This window comes from Centrocercus urophasianus, unplaced genomic scaffold, assembly GCF_019232065.1.
Source record: "Centrocercus urophasianus isolate 14NV4802_14NV808 unplaced genomic scaffold, USGS_Curo_1.0 seq_13, whole genome shotgun sequence".
Taxonomy (NCBI): Eukaryota; Metazoa; Chordata; class Aves; order Galliformes; family Phasianidae; genus Centrocercus; species Centrocercus urophasianus.
In genome coordinates, this window is record NW_024884475.1 from 20,510,288 (window position 1) to 20,527,535 (window position 17,248).

Here is a 17,248-nt window from a genome sequence, read left to right on the forward strand (position 1 = left end):
TGCACAAGCTCCTACTTTAAACTGCCCACTGCCTGGTTAGGTGATGTTGGTCAATGCCTCTAAGAGCGACTTGGTTGGGGAACCCAGACACAGCATGATGGCTGTGAACTGAGGCTGAGGGATGCTATGGAAATCCAGCTGTGTTGATCAGCTTCCTGTGACATTCTGGGCTTCTCCTGGGCTGGTGCTGTTACTTGTGGGTGATCTACGTGGCCAGATTCTAGCTGCAGGCATTAATTACTTCTGTCCTGCTGGGAATCTGTACATCAGAGAACATCAGAGCAGAGGCACTGATGTTTTATCCAGAAATGGCAATTGCCAGGACAAGAATAAATAAAGCTTGGAGCCTGGACTGAACGCAAGTGGCAGGGAATTCCTGGCTACTTCCAGAGACATGCATCCCTAATTTACAGAAAATATGCAGAATGACTGTGATCTTTATAACAAGCTAACACTTGTAATTCCAACAAAAGTCAACAGCAGTTGTAAACATTTGATCCAGGAGGAAATTGTGCTTGTGAGGCTGGGAAGGAAATGCCTTGAAACTAAGGAGTACAATACTTACAAACTCTGCCATAAGAGTAAAAGCATAACAATGCTGTTGGACTGATGAATTTCATCTTAAAGTTATTAGTTTGTTTAGTAGTCACAACTTAACACTATCCTTGAATTTATTTTTATTTCAGTAAACAGTTTGGCCAGCAGGAAATATATTGATTTCATCTTCCTTACAGTCTGTGAACTTACTCCATAGCATATTGTAAAGCGTGCAAGTATTGTACTTGAATTGCAGAAGAATTTATTTGAGACTTCTGCTCAAATTCTCTATTAAAATATTTAACACATAAGCAATTTTTTCATATTATACTCGTATGTTTAAATCTGTAACTAATTCACTTAGAGAATTTCTATAAATGAAGCTTCCTGCTTGCAATTGCTTTTTCAAAGTTGTAATGGCTGTGGTTTTTCTTTTGACATACCGACAATAAGCAAACCTTATGTCCTAACGGAGCAGTCATTGTGAGCAGAGACAAGAGATGGGCAGCACCATTCGTTCCTAAGATGCATACGTTAAGTTTTTACAAGATTGGTGACTTTCAAGATCTCATGGCTGAAGGCACCTGGATGCCAAATTTGGGTAAAATATAAAAATAATCATAAGTAATAAACACCAACAACACTGTTCTTTGCCCACAGGTACAATAGTAATCAAAGGTAATCTTCGTTAAACTAAGTAGAGTCATTTTCTTTCCTGCTGTTTCTTTGTACAATGTAAGCACACAAATTCACTGGGGGTAGTATTTCTGTTCAATTTCCAAGCAGCAGCCAACATTTCTGTTTTGTACAGTGATTGGTGGGTGACTGAAATCAGGTCATGCACCATCAGAACACTGTGCATAATGGGATGAGCCTATTAAAATATCCAGTCCTGACCTAACTCTCACCTAAATAAAATGTAACTTAAAAGACGGCATAGCAACAGCAGCTTCTGCACAAAAGGAGAAGCTTCAAATACTCTCACAACCCCTGGTAAGTCATTTTCAGGTGTATTTTTGGGAAGGAAGTGGGGGGGGGGGGGAGGGAGAGGGTGATCATGAAATACAAAAGCATGAAAATACAGAGGCAGCAGGCAGGGTCTGTAACAGGAGCTCAACTCTTTCAGACTTTTTACTCATGATTACTGATAACTGAAAGTCTCTTGTCTTTGAAGATCACCAACTACTTGCTGTCATACCTTCTTACAGAGTAGGAAACAGGCAAACAGCTATTATAACAGTATCACTCAAATTTAGTTTGTGGAACTTCTGGGACCATGTATGAATACCATCTGCAGATACAGTGTCACTGGATAAGAATGTGGTACTTATCCAGAGCTCATTTAAGTCAGAGGACTACAGAACATTCAGTGTCTTGCCCTTAATGAGGTACTAAACAGATTTGCAGTACCCAAACACAAATAAAGACTTAGACTGCTTTGTAGAACAGCACTAGAAATTAATTCTTGTGACTACCAAGGGAGAAAAGCAGAGATGCTGCTTCTAATGCGATTTAAGCACAGTATGGGTACCCACATTTCAAATGATGATTTTTACTTCTCAGCTGTTGCCCAGCTATGGAGGAAGTTCAGCTCTGAAAGCGTCTGGGTGGAACTTTACAACTTCCTGTTTGCATACAGCTGTGCTTCAAAGGGAGCAGCCACAGCAGCCCCAAGTTCAGCTCCTGTCTGTGGCCAATGAGTTCAGCCTAAATTTCACTGTCTTCGTCCTGGTCTACAGTCCTACCTCAACTCAGGTCAACTGACTTGCTCATCCCTTGAGTAGACCACAAGGAACACTTTGCTGTCTCACAGCCTGCCTTGTACAGGCCTCATGCTGGGTTTTGTTGTCTGTTCAGGTTGCTATTATGTGAAGGGCAGCTGCGCAAAGAGATAATGGTGAAAATGGTATTCCATAGATCATGTTTGCAGTAGGTGGGAAGCCCTGGTTAATTTTTCTTGCTGGTCTGAAGAAGCATATGATGGTGGTATGTTTTAATAACTAGGCTACTGTAAAGAAAAGGATGCAGGATAAAGACTGAGAGATGTACTCTTTCAAAGAACTGAACAGAATTAGGAAGGCTGGTGTTCAGGGCTCTCACCTGAATGCAAACATTCTGCTTCTGTACATTGTGTGTTCCTGCACATTACATGTTTACTTCTTATGAACTAGAACACATAACCCCCTCTTTGTCTTGTTTTCACAAACAAAATTTCTTTCCTGTATAAGTAGCCATTTCAACAGGAAATGGAGGGAAGGAATGCTGTCCAGCGTATCCTTGATGCTCATTATTAGGAAAGTATCATGGGAGGTAGGTCAAACACTCTCATGGCAAGCAGAAAACCAAGAGATCTTCCTGCGCCTTGGATAAATGTGGCACAGGTGTGTAAGACAGTTATCTGTTTGTTCTTCCTCAAGCATAGCATGTAAATACTTCAGGAAAGTGTGACTGTTGGATCATGGCTTCTGTGAGGTGGGCCCTACAGCCTGAGACAGCTGACTTTATGCAGAACTTTATTTACTACTTTTCTGTATCATTTTAGGCAGCTCGTGGGGTTTTTACTACCCATGGGCTTTTTTCATACCCTGAATTTGCTTTTTCTTAGACCTCAGACTGTATTTTTTATTTTTACTACAACTTAGAAACAAGCATTATAGCAGATTGGCTTGGAGTAAAATGGGTCACTGTTCCTGAATTTGTCAAATGTAAACACTTCAAGTGCGTTTTGTCTATTTACTATAACAGTGATTTTTTAGGTCAACTTGAATGAGAAAGAGGGTGTTTTCCAAAAGTGGAGCACATGGAACTATTTAACCAAGGTAAGTGTAGTTCTTATCTGAGGCATTTTACTTTGCCTATAAAACAGTGTATGACAATCTGATAAAAACTCTGCAAAGCAAAGAATTAAAATATGTGAGCTGGAGAGAATAGAAAAAATAAAAGAGGAACCCACGGTCCCATTTCAATCTCAGTCTAATTTCTTCCCCGCTATCAAGGAAGAAGAGAGGATTTGTATTTGTGGTGTTCTTGCTAGCAAGAAGCAAGAAAAAGCAGCAGAAGGAACCTTGTAGGATCTGCATCTCTTTCATTGTCTCTTTCTGAAAGGCAAAAGCTTTTTAAAAAGTCTTCCTAAAATCACTGATAATTCAGAATGAATGAGCCTTGGCCAAAGTGCTGGAGCTGTGAGATTGAGGATGGCAGTTTGCAGCCTTCCATAACTGAAAGCAAAGATCCTCAGGCTGTCAACTTAAAAAAAAAGTAAAAGGACAGACTTGTTTCAGACCTGAGGTTGGCAGCTGGTAGCTGGAGTGAGAGCACTTTCCTTAGCTGTGACGGTTTAAAGGGAACCTGTTATAGCAGGGAGTGGGACTTGACCCCCCTGCGGTCCCTTCCAGCCCCTATGATTCTGTGATTCTCTTAAATATATGTAAGATGGCCAAGTTTTGTGGAGATGGCTTTCCTTTCCCCAAGTGGAGCCCAGGGTGCCACTGCAAACATAAGGCCTGTCCTCATTTCTGCAGAAGCAGTAAGCTATGAACCAAGGGCAGACTGGAAACAGCACTCAGAGCACACTGCTGCTTTCATTCTTTCACTCACAGGTCATCAATGCTATAAAAGTACACAGAGCTAGCACAAGTCGTGTAGATGCAACCACCATGCGCCCTGCAAGTACGGGATGTGCTACACGTACCAAACCACCACTTGTTTTCCACAATCTGCGAAAACACCGTGCTTCACTTTGACAGCACACTTAATTATTTTCCTCACAGAGCACCGCGCGTCCAGCAGCTCAGCAAATTTACTTGAGAACGTTTGATTCTACTTACTTAGATGTAAGTAATCAGTAGTCTCGCTGCCCAAGAAGCCTTGAAATTAATTGAGCGCAAGAGCGGTTTGCGGGACTGGAGGGGAGGCCCTGACCATCTGGAAGAGCGCCGTCATCAAGTCTCCGGCTCCACTCGCTGCTGAGCCGCTGCGGGCGGCAGGAGGGGCAGCGGCCGGTGCCGGCCTCCCCAAAGGTGCGAGGGGCCGGCCTCGCGGCGGGGCACGGCAGGAACGGACGAGGTGAGGCGGCGGAGGCTGCCCAGGTCCGCCGAGCTGCGGGCGCGGGGCCGGGCTCGGCTTGCTGAGGAAATATTCTTTAAAAATAACTCCGGAGTTAACTTCTGTGAGCTCCGCACCCACCCGCGCTTGTCACGGCGCCGCGACGGATTCGCGTTTTCTCCGCTGTGGCACGCGGGCGGAGAAGCGCCACAGAAGCAATGCTCCCGCGGAGCTGCCCGCTGTGGCGCCGCGGGTGCCCTCCTGTCACGGCGGGGGCCGGGCCGCGCTCCCGTCGCTCTCCGCCTCCGCCGCCTGTTGCTATTTTTACCGCCGATCCCACTGCGGAAGGAGGCGGCGAGCGGCAGCCGCGGGGCGCGAGGCACGGCCTGGCCCGCCGCAGGTACGGGCGGACGCTCTGCCCGCTGCCCCGAGCCCGTTAGCGGCTCCCGACCCCTCGCCTCCTCTCTCTCTCTCTTTTTCTCTCTCTCTCTCTCCCCCTTCGGCGGGAGCGGGCGGGCCGAGCTGCCCGGCGGGGACTTCTCGCAGCGAGCGCGGCGCCGGTAAGGGCGGTGAGAGGCGGCGAGGGACGGCGGGGCCCGCTGCGGGACTGGACGGGACGCGGGGCGGTGGATGAGCGGCGTTGGGCTGAGCCGGGCCGCTGCTAGCGAGGGCGGGAGGAGGAAGAGCGGCTCTCAGCTCTGAGGAAGTGGAGGAGCTGAGGCGGCCGTGCATCCCGCCCGGGGAGCGTGCCGCGCTGCGGGCTGAATCGCGTTGCCGTCCCGCGCCGCACAGCTAGACTTTCCCTCCGCAAGAGAGCGGGAGTTTCGCTTCGACAACCCCCCCACATCCTCACGCTGCTTCTCAGGCCCTTTAAATTCGCGTTTTACATTAACGAGGGAACGAGCTCGTGAAAAGCGTGCTCAGGAGGGGACTGAGAGGTGGTTATTTATAGCGCGGAGCGAGGGGAACGCGTGTGCTGCGCTGCGCTGCGCGGGGCCGGCGGCACTGCGGGGCCGGGCGGGGCTGAGCCCGAGGTCCGAGCTTAGGCGTGCACCTTTCAGCCGCTGGACGGGTCGGGCCTTCACCTTCCTGAAAGTCAGAGGTAACACGTGAAAATAGAGATGTTTGCAGGTGAGAGAAGTGCCGGGTTGGAAGGAATGCGGGACAGAAAGAATGAGACGAGTTGGCACTTTTCTCACTTTGCACTTTGGTTAGCTGACAAGTTGGATGCGGGTGTTTTTGGCGTGGGTGTGCAATCGGACAAAGTGGAATGGCACTGAGGATGTGTGGGAGTTAGCAAGCTCCGTTAACAGGTTCCTTCATTGCATTGTAAGGGTAGGAGCACCTGGTGCCTCATTTGGGTCAGTGCAAGGCTGGCTCAGGAGTATCCCAGTTCTGATCTCAGTCATCAGAATGCTATTTCTATGCGTTGTTATTAGCAATACATGTGAAGGGAAGGAACAGAAAACTCATGTCTGCGTTTGATACTTAATTACAAGCTTGTATGCTTATTATCAGGAGTATTTATTATTTTGCTTGCCTCTTTCTTTATTATTTATCTACTTAGATATTTATAACCCATTTGGGAAGTAAAATAACTGCTGGCTGTATAGGCAGGTATCTCGGATGCAATGTTTACCACAAAGCCAATTGATTTTTTCAGTATATATGGTAAAATGTTACTTATGGCCTTAACCAAATATGCTAAAGGGATTGAAAGGACTTGTAAAGAAGTCAGAACTTAATGCATGTTTATGTGAAAAAAGAATGGAAATTGCCAGTAATTTCTGAGGCAGATTGACTTCTGGGTTTGTACTTGTTGCCCACTGCATGTAATTCCAGAAGGAAGCAGCAGAAAGGAAGGGGCTATCAGGTAAAATAACCGTGTGAAAGAAGAGTATTTTATGATTCCAAGTGCCAGTGTGGTTTAAATGAGAGCTGTTTGAAAATGGGGAGCAACTTGTGGTATGCTATCTGGCCTGTTTCTTCCGGTGAAGTAAGGCTGCTCAGGAGAATTGTCTGGAGCTGGAAGATGATGAGGCCTGCAGGTAGCTGCCCCACCATGCAATTTAAGGGATGCTGCACTGTGACGCTGGAGAACAGTTTCTTTTTGTGCATGTTGATGAAACCAGAGAAGGATCTCTTCTTAGCAGTGACCGTATCAAGATGTACCAGCATATATTTTCATTTGTATTTTCCTGCCTTTCCTGCTAGGAGGATAGGGAAAACTGTCAGTGTGAGGGAAGCCGATGTAAATCTCGGTCAGGGATCAGACGGAGGGAGAAGAGTGGTATTTTGCTCTGGCTTGCTTTCCAGTGTTCTGGCTGCAGGCCAGGGCTCCTCATAATCCCCAACTAGGATGATATTTCTGCTAAAATAATCAGTGGTGAAGTGCAGGCAGTACCAGTGCCTTTGGCTCCATTTATCAGTCATGTTCAGTTCTAATGCTGTGCAGGGAAGAGCTGAACTAATCCATGTTCTTTCAGATCAGCTGTTCTTCACAAGACCTTGCTCTGTAGTTGGAAGTGCTTCTTAGTTTCTTCAAGGGGAAAAAGGAAATAGACTCATGGAAAGAAGCAATGCTGTCAGCAACTTGATGTGTAGTAACTGCACAATTGTCTCTTGGATGAACCCTGAAGTTGGGGAAGCTGGGTCTTGCAGCTCAGCAGCTCACAGACCACACTCCTCGTTTAATCACTGGTGTGCAGATGTACTGCCTGCTGCCTTGCCTAACGTGCCTTGTGACTCATTGGTGCTGCTGTGGGTCCTGGTACTCCAGATGCCCCTAGGGGGGAGAGAGAGGAAGGTGGTGGAAAGCAAAGGATGGCTTTGATCAGCAGTTATGTGTGCGCTGACTGAGAGTCTAAAATTTCTGGCTGTGTCATTGTATTGAATTTATTCTAGTCCAGAAGAAACAAGGGATGAAGGATAACTCCTCATCACTGTAGCAGTTACTGCTTTTCTTGATTTGTGTGTGTCTTCTTGGTTTAGGACTGTCTCTGTGCCCTTTTTGCCTTGTTTTCTGTAGTAGCCTGGCTACGTCTCAAAGCTGCCTGTATATATTGTGTTGTGTTTTTTTTTTTTTTAAGCACTGTGTCAGATTTTCTAGTACAGGCCTATCAGCACTGTGTCACATGCTGTCTGAGCCTGCTTCTTGCTTGTGAGAAGCAGTTGGATTGATAGCATCAAGGGAAAAGCTGAGGACACAGAGCACATCTATGTCCCCATGTGTATCTTTGCTGTTAGCGGATAAGTCTAGTGGCTTCTAGTTTGTGTGGTGTGGTTTGATTCACTAGCACGGCTTTGCAGGGTTTGTTAGAGAAGAATTCAGTGATACCTGACTTGTGACAGTCTAAAATTACTGCTGAGGCAGGCAATTCTAGATCATAAAATCAGAATCACAAGGTTGGAAAGATCATCCGGTCCAACCATCCTCTCATTACCATTGCTACCACAAGCTACCAGGTCCAACATGCAATATCTAAAATGTTTCATTATTTTATTGCTTTTGTTTCTATTAATGTACTGCAATGTCAATGTCTCTTGTTCAGAGATATTACAATTAAAGGGTCTGGATGATAAACACTTCCAACAAATGTGGAGGCCATCCAGTACTCACTATTTTGTGCTACACTTTGCCTGATCAGATTTCATGCTGATGGAGCACCTACAGCTGTACCAAAGCAGGTTCAGTACTGACAACATTAAAGTACAGTTTGGAAACTATTAAGACTTCTGAGAGTTGGCTGGGGAGTACGAATCAAGCTGATGCCATGTGCTTCTCAGCAATAAGTGCAAGGGGCAGAAGAGGTGCTGAGCTTCAAGAGATGGTGATAGAGAGAAGCAAGAGGAACCATTCCAGCAAGCACTGGGAGGAGAGCTGCAGGGATGCAGAGCCTTGCAGAGCTCTTCCAGCTGCAGGAAAGTGGCTGGTGAAATAAGCCTTGAAGAAGCTGTTTGTGAGTTAATCACTCAAATGCTGGAGAGGAAAATGTGATCTATGTGAGTCGTCTTTACTGGTACAGGTAGTGAAGGCACCTGCAGAGCCAAGTTTTGGAAGGGATGAGCTGGGTGATAGCAGCCAGAGGAGGATGAAATTGCTGCAGTGATGAGTAGCAGAGCCAAGGGCAGAGACTGGCCCAATGCACTCTTCACTCATAATTTGTGCTTTGTTTTTTGGCTAGCAATAGGCCTGCTAAGGTGAACAAAACCATAGGTCTAAGTTAAGAATGTACACAAATACTCGAGTTACTACCTAGTCCTTGCTGTAAATTGAAAGGATGGTACAGAAGCTAATGTGCAATTGGTATGATTTTCTTGGTGGGACTGGCATGTAAGTTAAGATCTAGATGTGAGTAGGAGGAAATGACTGGGAAAAGCAGGTGGCATATGCAGAACATTAACATATAGAAGGCTTTGGGTTAGGTGTACAGAACTCTTGATCCTGAATTTGACCTCTGAGAAGTTGCACTTCTAGCTTCTCAGTGTTAGAAAATACAGCCTTCTAACATCCAGCTAATTGTTTTGATTTTAGTATGAATTATTTTTCTTTAAAAATAACAAATGCAGAGACTGAAGTATTTATGTTGTCAACTTTGCAAGATGTTTATTTTCTTTAAGAAGAGATGAATACTGAGAAGTTTTGCATTTATCTTAAATACTTTCCAACAATACAGTGTTTACTTAAGTATGACAGAATATTGACTTTTTTAAAAAGAAAAAGAAAACATGTTCAGTCCTTATGGTTGGCACTCAAAATGATGTATTATGTTGTGATCTTTACTCCTATTTGAAGCTGCAGTGCCTCGTAAGTCTGGATAAAAAAGCATGGTAGTGCTCCAAAGAAACTATTCTTCCTTGAAAAGTTGACTCAAATGAAGTTGACTACAAATGACTTTGTATTTTTAAGTGCATAGCTTTTTTTTTTTTTTTTTTTTTTTTTTTGCAATTAATTGCATTGAGAAATATAGTTACAAATAGGATGTGGTTGATGGGTCATTATTTGTTCAGCAGTTTGCTGCTCCTGTTTTCAAGTGAGAATGGAGCGTACTTTGGCTTTGCTAACCTCAGATTATTATGTATGTCACTAAATAATGAGAATGCTAAAAATCTGTCAACTCAATTTTCATGTGTTCTGGATTACACATGATTATAGTCATGAACGAAGCCAGTCTTCCTTGCAAGCTGCTGAACTGTATTTCCTTGTTACAGTTAAGGAGAATGCACTTGTAATAGAGTGTCAAAGAGGAAGTGAAGTTTCTTTGATTCTTGGCATGCAAAACTATAACAATAACTATTTAGTAATTACACAGATAAGGTGTAAAAATGATTATTGAAGCAGCTGTCCTGTGCAATGCATTTATAGTCATCTAATGGAAGGTGGTTGTTTGCTTGCTTGTCAAACAATAACCACACATGCACCCACCCTCCCCGAGGCTTTTAAGAAACCTTTCTTTAAAGAACTAGTCAACGTGTTTAAAATGCTACTAATGATGTTTGCTACAAACACTGTCTTTAAGTACTGGCACGGTTGGGTCTTCCTGCTGAATTTGGCATCCTTGTGACTGCTGGTGCTGTCACCAGTTCATCTGCCAGAAGATGCAAAAGTTCCGAAGAAGTAAAACTACCCAAACACGTGGGGGTTTGCTGCAGGTCTCTTGGTTTTACAGTTTGCCAGTTACTGTAGAGCCATTTTATCACATTTGGATATTTGCAAGTTAGTTACGTTATAAAGTATACACTTAGTTGAAAATGAATTCTTATCTTGAAATTATCTTCAATTTATTTATTTTTAAATCCTAAAACTTTTTTTGTTTTCAAAATGAGTTTTTGTGAGTGTTTCACACTGTTGAAAATAAAACATTTTTGCAAGGACAAATAAAGAGCCAAGTTGAATGAAAACTAATGAGAAAAATGTTGCTATTTTTGATCATCTTTGTAGATGAATGGAGACCGAAAATATTGCCACAGTAAACAGATGCCATTTATTAATACTTGTTCAAATATAATGATGAGGTATTTTGTCAGGAGTTCATGGAACTGCTCGTGTTGTTTTTAATAGGTCTTTCTTGGGCTGAGGGTAAGCTCGTGTCATGGTATTTAGATGTAGGCAATTATAGGCCTGTCGGCTTCTCATCAGTCTCACACAGAATAACACAACAGCTGAAACCAGATTCAATTAATGATGAGTTAAAACACTGTGATACAACAGATGCCAAGCAGTGTGTTTTCATGGACTGTATTTTGTAGAACTGCATTGGTAGATAAATGCTATCACTGAATTTTGCTGCTGAAATGATCAGTGTGTAATATTCATACTTGCTGAGTGTAACTGGGTTATAACAGGGTTATGTGTAACTTGCTTCTGCTTGATATTTTAAGAAACGAAAATGATACAAAAGCAATGTGGCAGACATGAAGTATTTCTGGCCAGCCAACAAGCCCTTAAAATGCAGTCATGAATTGTGAATCTTCTTCTGGTTGTGTGGTGTGTTTGTTTTTTGTTGTTGTTGTTTCAGTGGGATCTTGTAAGGATTGTTGCTTGTCTGTGCTGGGTTTACCTGTAATGGGTCAGTTGAGTGCTGTTAGGCTTTTCAGATGATTTTTGTGGTGTTAATTAAAGAAAAAGGTCTGTTTTGTCCCAGTTCATGACCACTTGGCAAACTGTACTCAAGTGAACAACTCCATGTAAGGAGTCAAATTCAAACTCATACACCTGTGAACAAGAAAAATAACCTTTTATTTTAATACTTTTGAATGTGGAAGTGTTTCAGCAAACATTGGCTTCAAATGCTGTGAAGGTTATAGTGTAATCTGAGTTCTTTCTGTGATAATAGGATTGAAATAGGCTGATGTGATCCATGTCAGCCTGCCCATGAAGCAGAAACAGGCTAGAGAGAAGGTGCATTCTTGAGTTTAGTTACTTGTTAGATAATTTAGCAGGAGTTACAAGAACAACTTTTAAATCAGGACTGATGTTTTTCCAAGCAATATATTGAGTACTATTGTGTTTGTTAGACCTGAAACTGTAAAGTCCAGGGTACGGAAAGTGTGCCATGTAGGTCATGGTGAATGATTGGTGTGTCTCTTCTGGTGTTAATCTATTAAATATTTCTGTTACTAATGGTTTAGTTTTTAATAGGGTTGCAGCACCAACATAACTTTCTCTTTTCCTTTCAGATTTCTGCTGCTCCTAACTTAAAGGAACCATCCAAATATTGCCATTCCGTGGAGCCGACATCCTGGTGAATTAATCGTGGTTACCGAAAGGATTGTAAAATGGAGCCAATAACATTCAAAGCTAAGAAATATCAAGCTCCTAACGATTTCTCAGCAAGCTTCACCCTTCAGCTTGTCGGTTCCCTGCCTGTGCATTCCTTAACCACTACGTCCATGCTGCCTTGGATTGTGGCAGAGATCCGGGCTCTCAGTAGTACGAAGTCTTCCAAAGAAGAACTTGGCATCAGCCAAATCAGGCTTTATGTTTCACCATCGAGTTTGCGATGTGAACCAGACACTGGGAAAATCCAGCAGTGGGATCCTTTGATTTGTTCTGATCTGTTTGAATACAAGCCACAGCATGTTCACAAACTGATTCACAACAGCCATGATCCAAGCTACATTGCTTGCCTGATAAAAGATGGAGCAGAAAATCAGCAAAGTATCTGCTATGTATTCAAAGCTGATGATCAAACAAAAGTAAGTAAAAAAAGAAAAAAAAAACCAAAACAACAACACCAAACATGCCAAATCAAGTTACATTCAGAATCACATTTAAGAATTGGTTCTTGTTGTATTATCAAGGGCTTTATAGAAAAAATGTAGATGTGGAAGAGGAGTTGACACTACTTGTAGAATAGATTTGCTTTTGTACTGTTTGAAACTTCCCATCATACTGTAAGACCTTTAGGTTGCGTTTGTAATTAAAGACTTTATCTCTCTAAAACTCACAGATATACTTCACTTTATTTGATGTTAATGGTTCTGCTGAATTAGAACTGCTTCATATGTGAAGTGAAAGGTGTGTAAATTTACAGGATCAGAACCTGAATTTTGTTGGCTTAGAAGACACTCTGCCTTGGGATATGTGCTGAAATCTTGGCCTCTGTGTCAGTGAGACTTTTTCTGCTGATGTCACTGGGGCTAGAGTTTCACCCTTCAGCCATTGTGAACTTTATCTCATCTTATGGTCAGACCTCTCAAATTTCTCTTTTCATAAAATGAGACCTATGTGGCTAGGAAAGAGGCATTTCCTTTCCTGAAGATGTAAGGAATGGGCCACAGCCCAATGCATAGCATACCTTAAACTGCAGGACATTGTAGAAGCCTCTTCCCCAGCTCTATCATCCATGTTGTGTCAGAAAACAGTAGAGAGGTCACTGCACAGTGCTGCAGGTCTGAAACATGGGCTTGCTGCTGCACACTGCAAGGTGGGAGTTGTGTGTGAGTCTCATGCTGTGGGTGAAACTTGCCTCAGTCTGCATGCAAGTTGATCGATCCCTTGCTGAAAAGGTTGCAGCATTAAAAACAGATGATTGCTGCTGTTGCTGTTTGAGAGTAATGTGAGATAGTAACTCTCTGAATTACTAACACAAGGCTATTGTGATAGGTTGATCTACTGCATGCAAATTAGTGACATGTCCTTTACCTCTTAAGGATAAACCAGTGCTTATATTGAAAAACAGCATCCTGCTACATGCTTGCATCAGAGGTGTCCTGCTGACAAACCTCGGATGAGTTATGTGAACTATACTGCATGTAGTGCCAACCTGTCAAAGAGCAAAACGTTGCACAGTTCCAAGTACATGTCTCAAGCTTAGAGGTCAAAACATATGGAAAGAGCTTTAGTTAAATCCCTCTAGAAAAAAACAAACAGTTCCAGTGAATTAGAAGGAAAGTATGTCATAAATCATAATCATTCAACTGAGAAGCCATGTCAAGTTAGAATGTAGAATACCAAATATGTGTGTGTGTGTGTGTGTGTGTGTGTGTGTATATTGATGTTTATGCATTTATGAAGAGGTGTGAGCTGATGTTAGCTGTTTAGCAGGTAACCAGCTTGAAAGGGCAATAGTGTACTGTATGCATGTGCTGCAAATTGAGGGAACTGTTAAATGTGAGTTGAGGACTTTAGCACTATGTTGCTGAGCTCATGTTTTGTTTCAGAAGAAAGAAATTTTAGAAACTGGACCTTTGCAGCCTGTGTGACTCAGCAGACTCCTATGCTGGCAGCGTTGCACCTGAGCTCTCTTAACATTCCCTCTGAAGACTAAAAACAATCTTACAGACTTAGTCAGCATTGTCACGGTCATATTCTTCTTGGAGTCCAGGGTGAATAAAAATGTTGAATATATATACTTTCTTCTACAGAGCTGAAGCAGTAGGCCAAATAAGTTTGGTCACAGAATTTGTGTGCTGATAATAATTTCTTATCCAGTGATACTGAACATCTGAACTTTTCTGATAATCACACTCCATCTGTTTCTACAAATCAACAGGATACTCCTTATAAAACTGTGAACTACAAAAGCTGCAGCGCTTTGTAGTAGGGCTATATTGTATGTGCAGACTGGATTTGAAGTAGGTGTGCCTTGCAAATAAGTTCTGAGTATATCCACACATCAGGCTAAGTTGAATATAAGAGAGCAGAAGGATGTATATAGGAGAAGTGGACTAGGAAGATGAAAATGAACACAGTTGAGTAAAAGATTAAGCAGTGAAGGTCTTTGAAGAGGAGGACTAGAAACTTGAACTTTATTCAAACAGAGAAATTCCTCTGAAGGTGATATTATGTGCAGAAAACTAGGAATGGTTGCCCATTTAGCATGGGCATTGCAGATGGCCTGTAGTTGTGTTATTTTGTATGTGCATATTGAAGTGGAATACATAATTAGTGAGAGATTATCTTACTATATAATAGGAAAACATTTTGTTAGTGGGAGATTATTTTTTGCTGAGTAATATATTTCTAGAATCCAGAATTGCTGGAGCTGTGGGACCATATGTAATGATTTTCCTGAATATGAATGCAGTGCTGTCAGAGTCATTGCTCCACTACCTACATGACATTCTCTTTAGAAAAGACATTGGTAGGCAGGTAATTAATGCTTAAAGTCAGGGTTCCTTGCTAGAAATTCTTCGTGCCACTTCTCTTGAGAAGTGAGAGAGTAGGCAGTGCCCTATTGGATAATTTGTCTTCACTATAGGATTCTTTATAATTGTTTCCATTTCATCATCATGGCATTATACAGCTCACTTTCTGGGCAGATACAGCAGTGAAAAGGGAAGACTTGTTCCCAACAAACTGTTTCTTGGCGCTTTGCTTATGCACAAGCGTATGCATATAGGGATCATTCCACACAGTACTAAAAGGAAGGGTTTTACTGCCTCCAGAGAGCTGCTTTTATGAATTAGAGTTCCCCTTTCTAAGCTGATCTATGTTTATGGGATCTGGACTCTTCCTTGTATAGTTTCAGAAAGCGTTTCTTTGTGTGGGTTGGTTTTGTGCTTGCTTGTTTTTTGTTTTTTGGGGATTTTTGTTTGTTTGTTTGTTTTGAGGGGGGTTGTTGTTTTTTTTATTTTGTTTTGGTTTTTTTTTTTGTTTTTTTTTTTACCATTTTTACCCTCATCTTGTGAAGATTCGGTGGGGCTTCATGATTAAGTAATTTCTGCCTGATGATAGGGCTAAAGTGTTAATGCATATTCTTTGCAGGTGCTCAGGAATAGAGCTGGAATCAATTGTATTGCCTGTGGGGAACTTGTGAAGGCTATGAGTAGGTCATAGGTGGGGATTATGCATGCTGTGTTGAGTAATGGTGATAGAAGCTGAAGAAAAACTACTTCTCCAGCAAATACATGCTTGCAGAATAGTACCTTAATCATAAGAATGCATTGTTGTTGAACACAACAACACCCACAACCTCCTTGGGCAGCCTGTTTCAGTGTGTCACCACCCTCTGAGTGAAAAACTTTCTCCTGATATTTAACCCAAATCTCCCCTGTCTCAGTTAAAACCATTCCCCCTTGTCCTATCACTATCCACCCTCATAAACAGCCATTCCCCCTCCTGTTTATATGCTCCCTTCAAGTACTGGCAGGCTGCAGTGAGGTCTCCCCCAGCACATTCTTTTCCAAGCTTCACAAGCCCAATTCTCTCAACCTTTCCTCCCTCATAGGAGAGGTGCTCCAGCCCTCTGATCATCACAGTGGCCCTCCTCTGGACCTGCTCCAAGAACTCCATGTCCTTGTTTCTCTCTGCATTATGAACTAGAGGCTTGGAGGGAAAGTCTAGAAACTTCAGCCTCATGTCTTGTAAAGAGGAGCATTTCTGTAAGATATCAATGATTGATAACTAGAGAACGAAGATATGTAAAACATCTGTTTCAGATTTTTGAAAAGGTTAAGCTCCATTCTCCCTCGCTCTTTCTACAGTCAGCATGCAAGTTGCCACAACAGCCTGTAATATATTCTTGTGTTTACCAGAACTGTTAATGCTATAGTTGTAGAGCACTGGATAAAACTGTTCCATCATATAGAGAAATTCTGCTTGTGACTTAAGATCACGGATGCATAAGATATGTGTGTCTGCTTGCTTCTTCTAAATCTTCATTTTGCAGTGTCATAAAACAGAGGAGAACTTTTGGCTCAGGATCAGCTTCTGTCAGCTGCAGGAGTGCTGCCATGAGGGTGACGGTGCCTGAGTGGGTGCAGCAGATGAGGGATCCCACTAGAGCCCAAAGCCTGCTCTAAAATTTGCTGGCACCATTTGTGTGGATTTTTCTTGTACCACATCTATCTGTCGCAGAGATGAGCTCCGTCTCCTTATACCACTGTGCTTGTTAAAATGCAACCCTTGTCCTGCTTTTGAGCTACTTGGTTGTAACAGTAATCTCCACTTTTGTCAGAGATTCTTTTTGTGTTTGTGTGTATGTACCAATTGCTTTAATAGCTACTACTTCTTAAACAACCTTCACCTACTTCTGTGAGTTACAGTAGCTTATGTGCTTAAGTAGATTAGGTTGTATTACCTGGAATGCAGTGTGCTTTGTTACATGTTGTTTGTGAGCTGATTATGTTCTGGAGAAGCTGGTTTTGGATAATCAAGACTTAGCTTTCTGTGAGGCTGCATGGAGCTGAAGTTGTGAGTGAACTTCACATTATTCATCTATAAAAGGAATTGCAAAGGCTCTGTGAACTCCAAACCAGTTGTTGTGAGGCTTAGCTTAGGATTCTTATGCAACTTGTTTTTGCATTAGTCTCAAAGATAGGACCTCACTAAGTATCCCATTTTTAATAGGACCATTTCCCTTTCTTAAATTAATTTAGGCAAGATAACTGTAAGGGAGGAGGTATTTTATTTATTACTGTTTAATGAATCTACAGAGATTAAAATTAGGTTCTTTTCTTGCAAAAAAGCATTAAGAGCCACTGAAACAAAACCGAGTAACTAGCCTTACTTCAGGGCAGCTCAGAGCTTCACGTCTGTTTTCACCCTCTTGTTTACAGGTACTTCTCTTTATCCTTTTTATCCTTTATTTCTTCTTCTTTTTTGTTTTCTGATGTAACCTTCATAATTGCAAAATGCTAAGGAAGTCTCCCCCCATCTCTCCATTTGATAACTGGAGAAATGCATGTGAAAAGGGGGAAAAAACAGCAGAACAAATGAAGA

The 17,248-nt window shown here is 42.4% G+C and overlaps 1 protein-coding gene across 7 annotated transcripts in view; it reads left to right on the forward strand.

Annotated features, from left to right (window-relative positions):
* Positions 1-4,541: 4,541 nt before the first annotated feature.
* Positions 4,542-17,248, forward strand: part of TBC1D1 (TBC1 domain family member 1) — a 94,555-nt gene continuing 81,848 nt past the window's right edge. For 3 of the 7 annotated variants that reach the window (XM_042811886.1, XM_042811890.1, XM_042811889.1), the window contains exons 1-2: positions 5,035-5,141; positions 11,761-12,279. In XM_042811886.1, coding sequence (XP_042667820.1) covers positions 11,860-12,279 — 420 coding nt within the window. In that variant the 5' untranslated portion in view covers positions 5,035-5,141; positions 11,761-11,859. Of the gene's footprint in view, positions 4,603-4,963; positions 4,982-5,034; positions 5,142-11,760; positions 12,280-17,248 lie in introns of those variants that run through there. The other 4 variants (XM_042811892.1, XM_042811893.1, XM_042811887.1 and 1 more) reach the window with 3 other exon arrangements.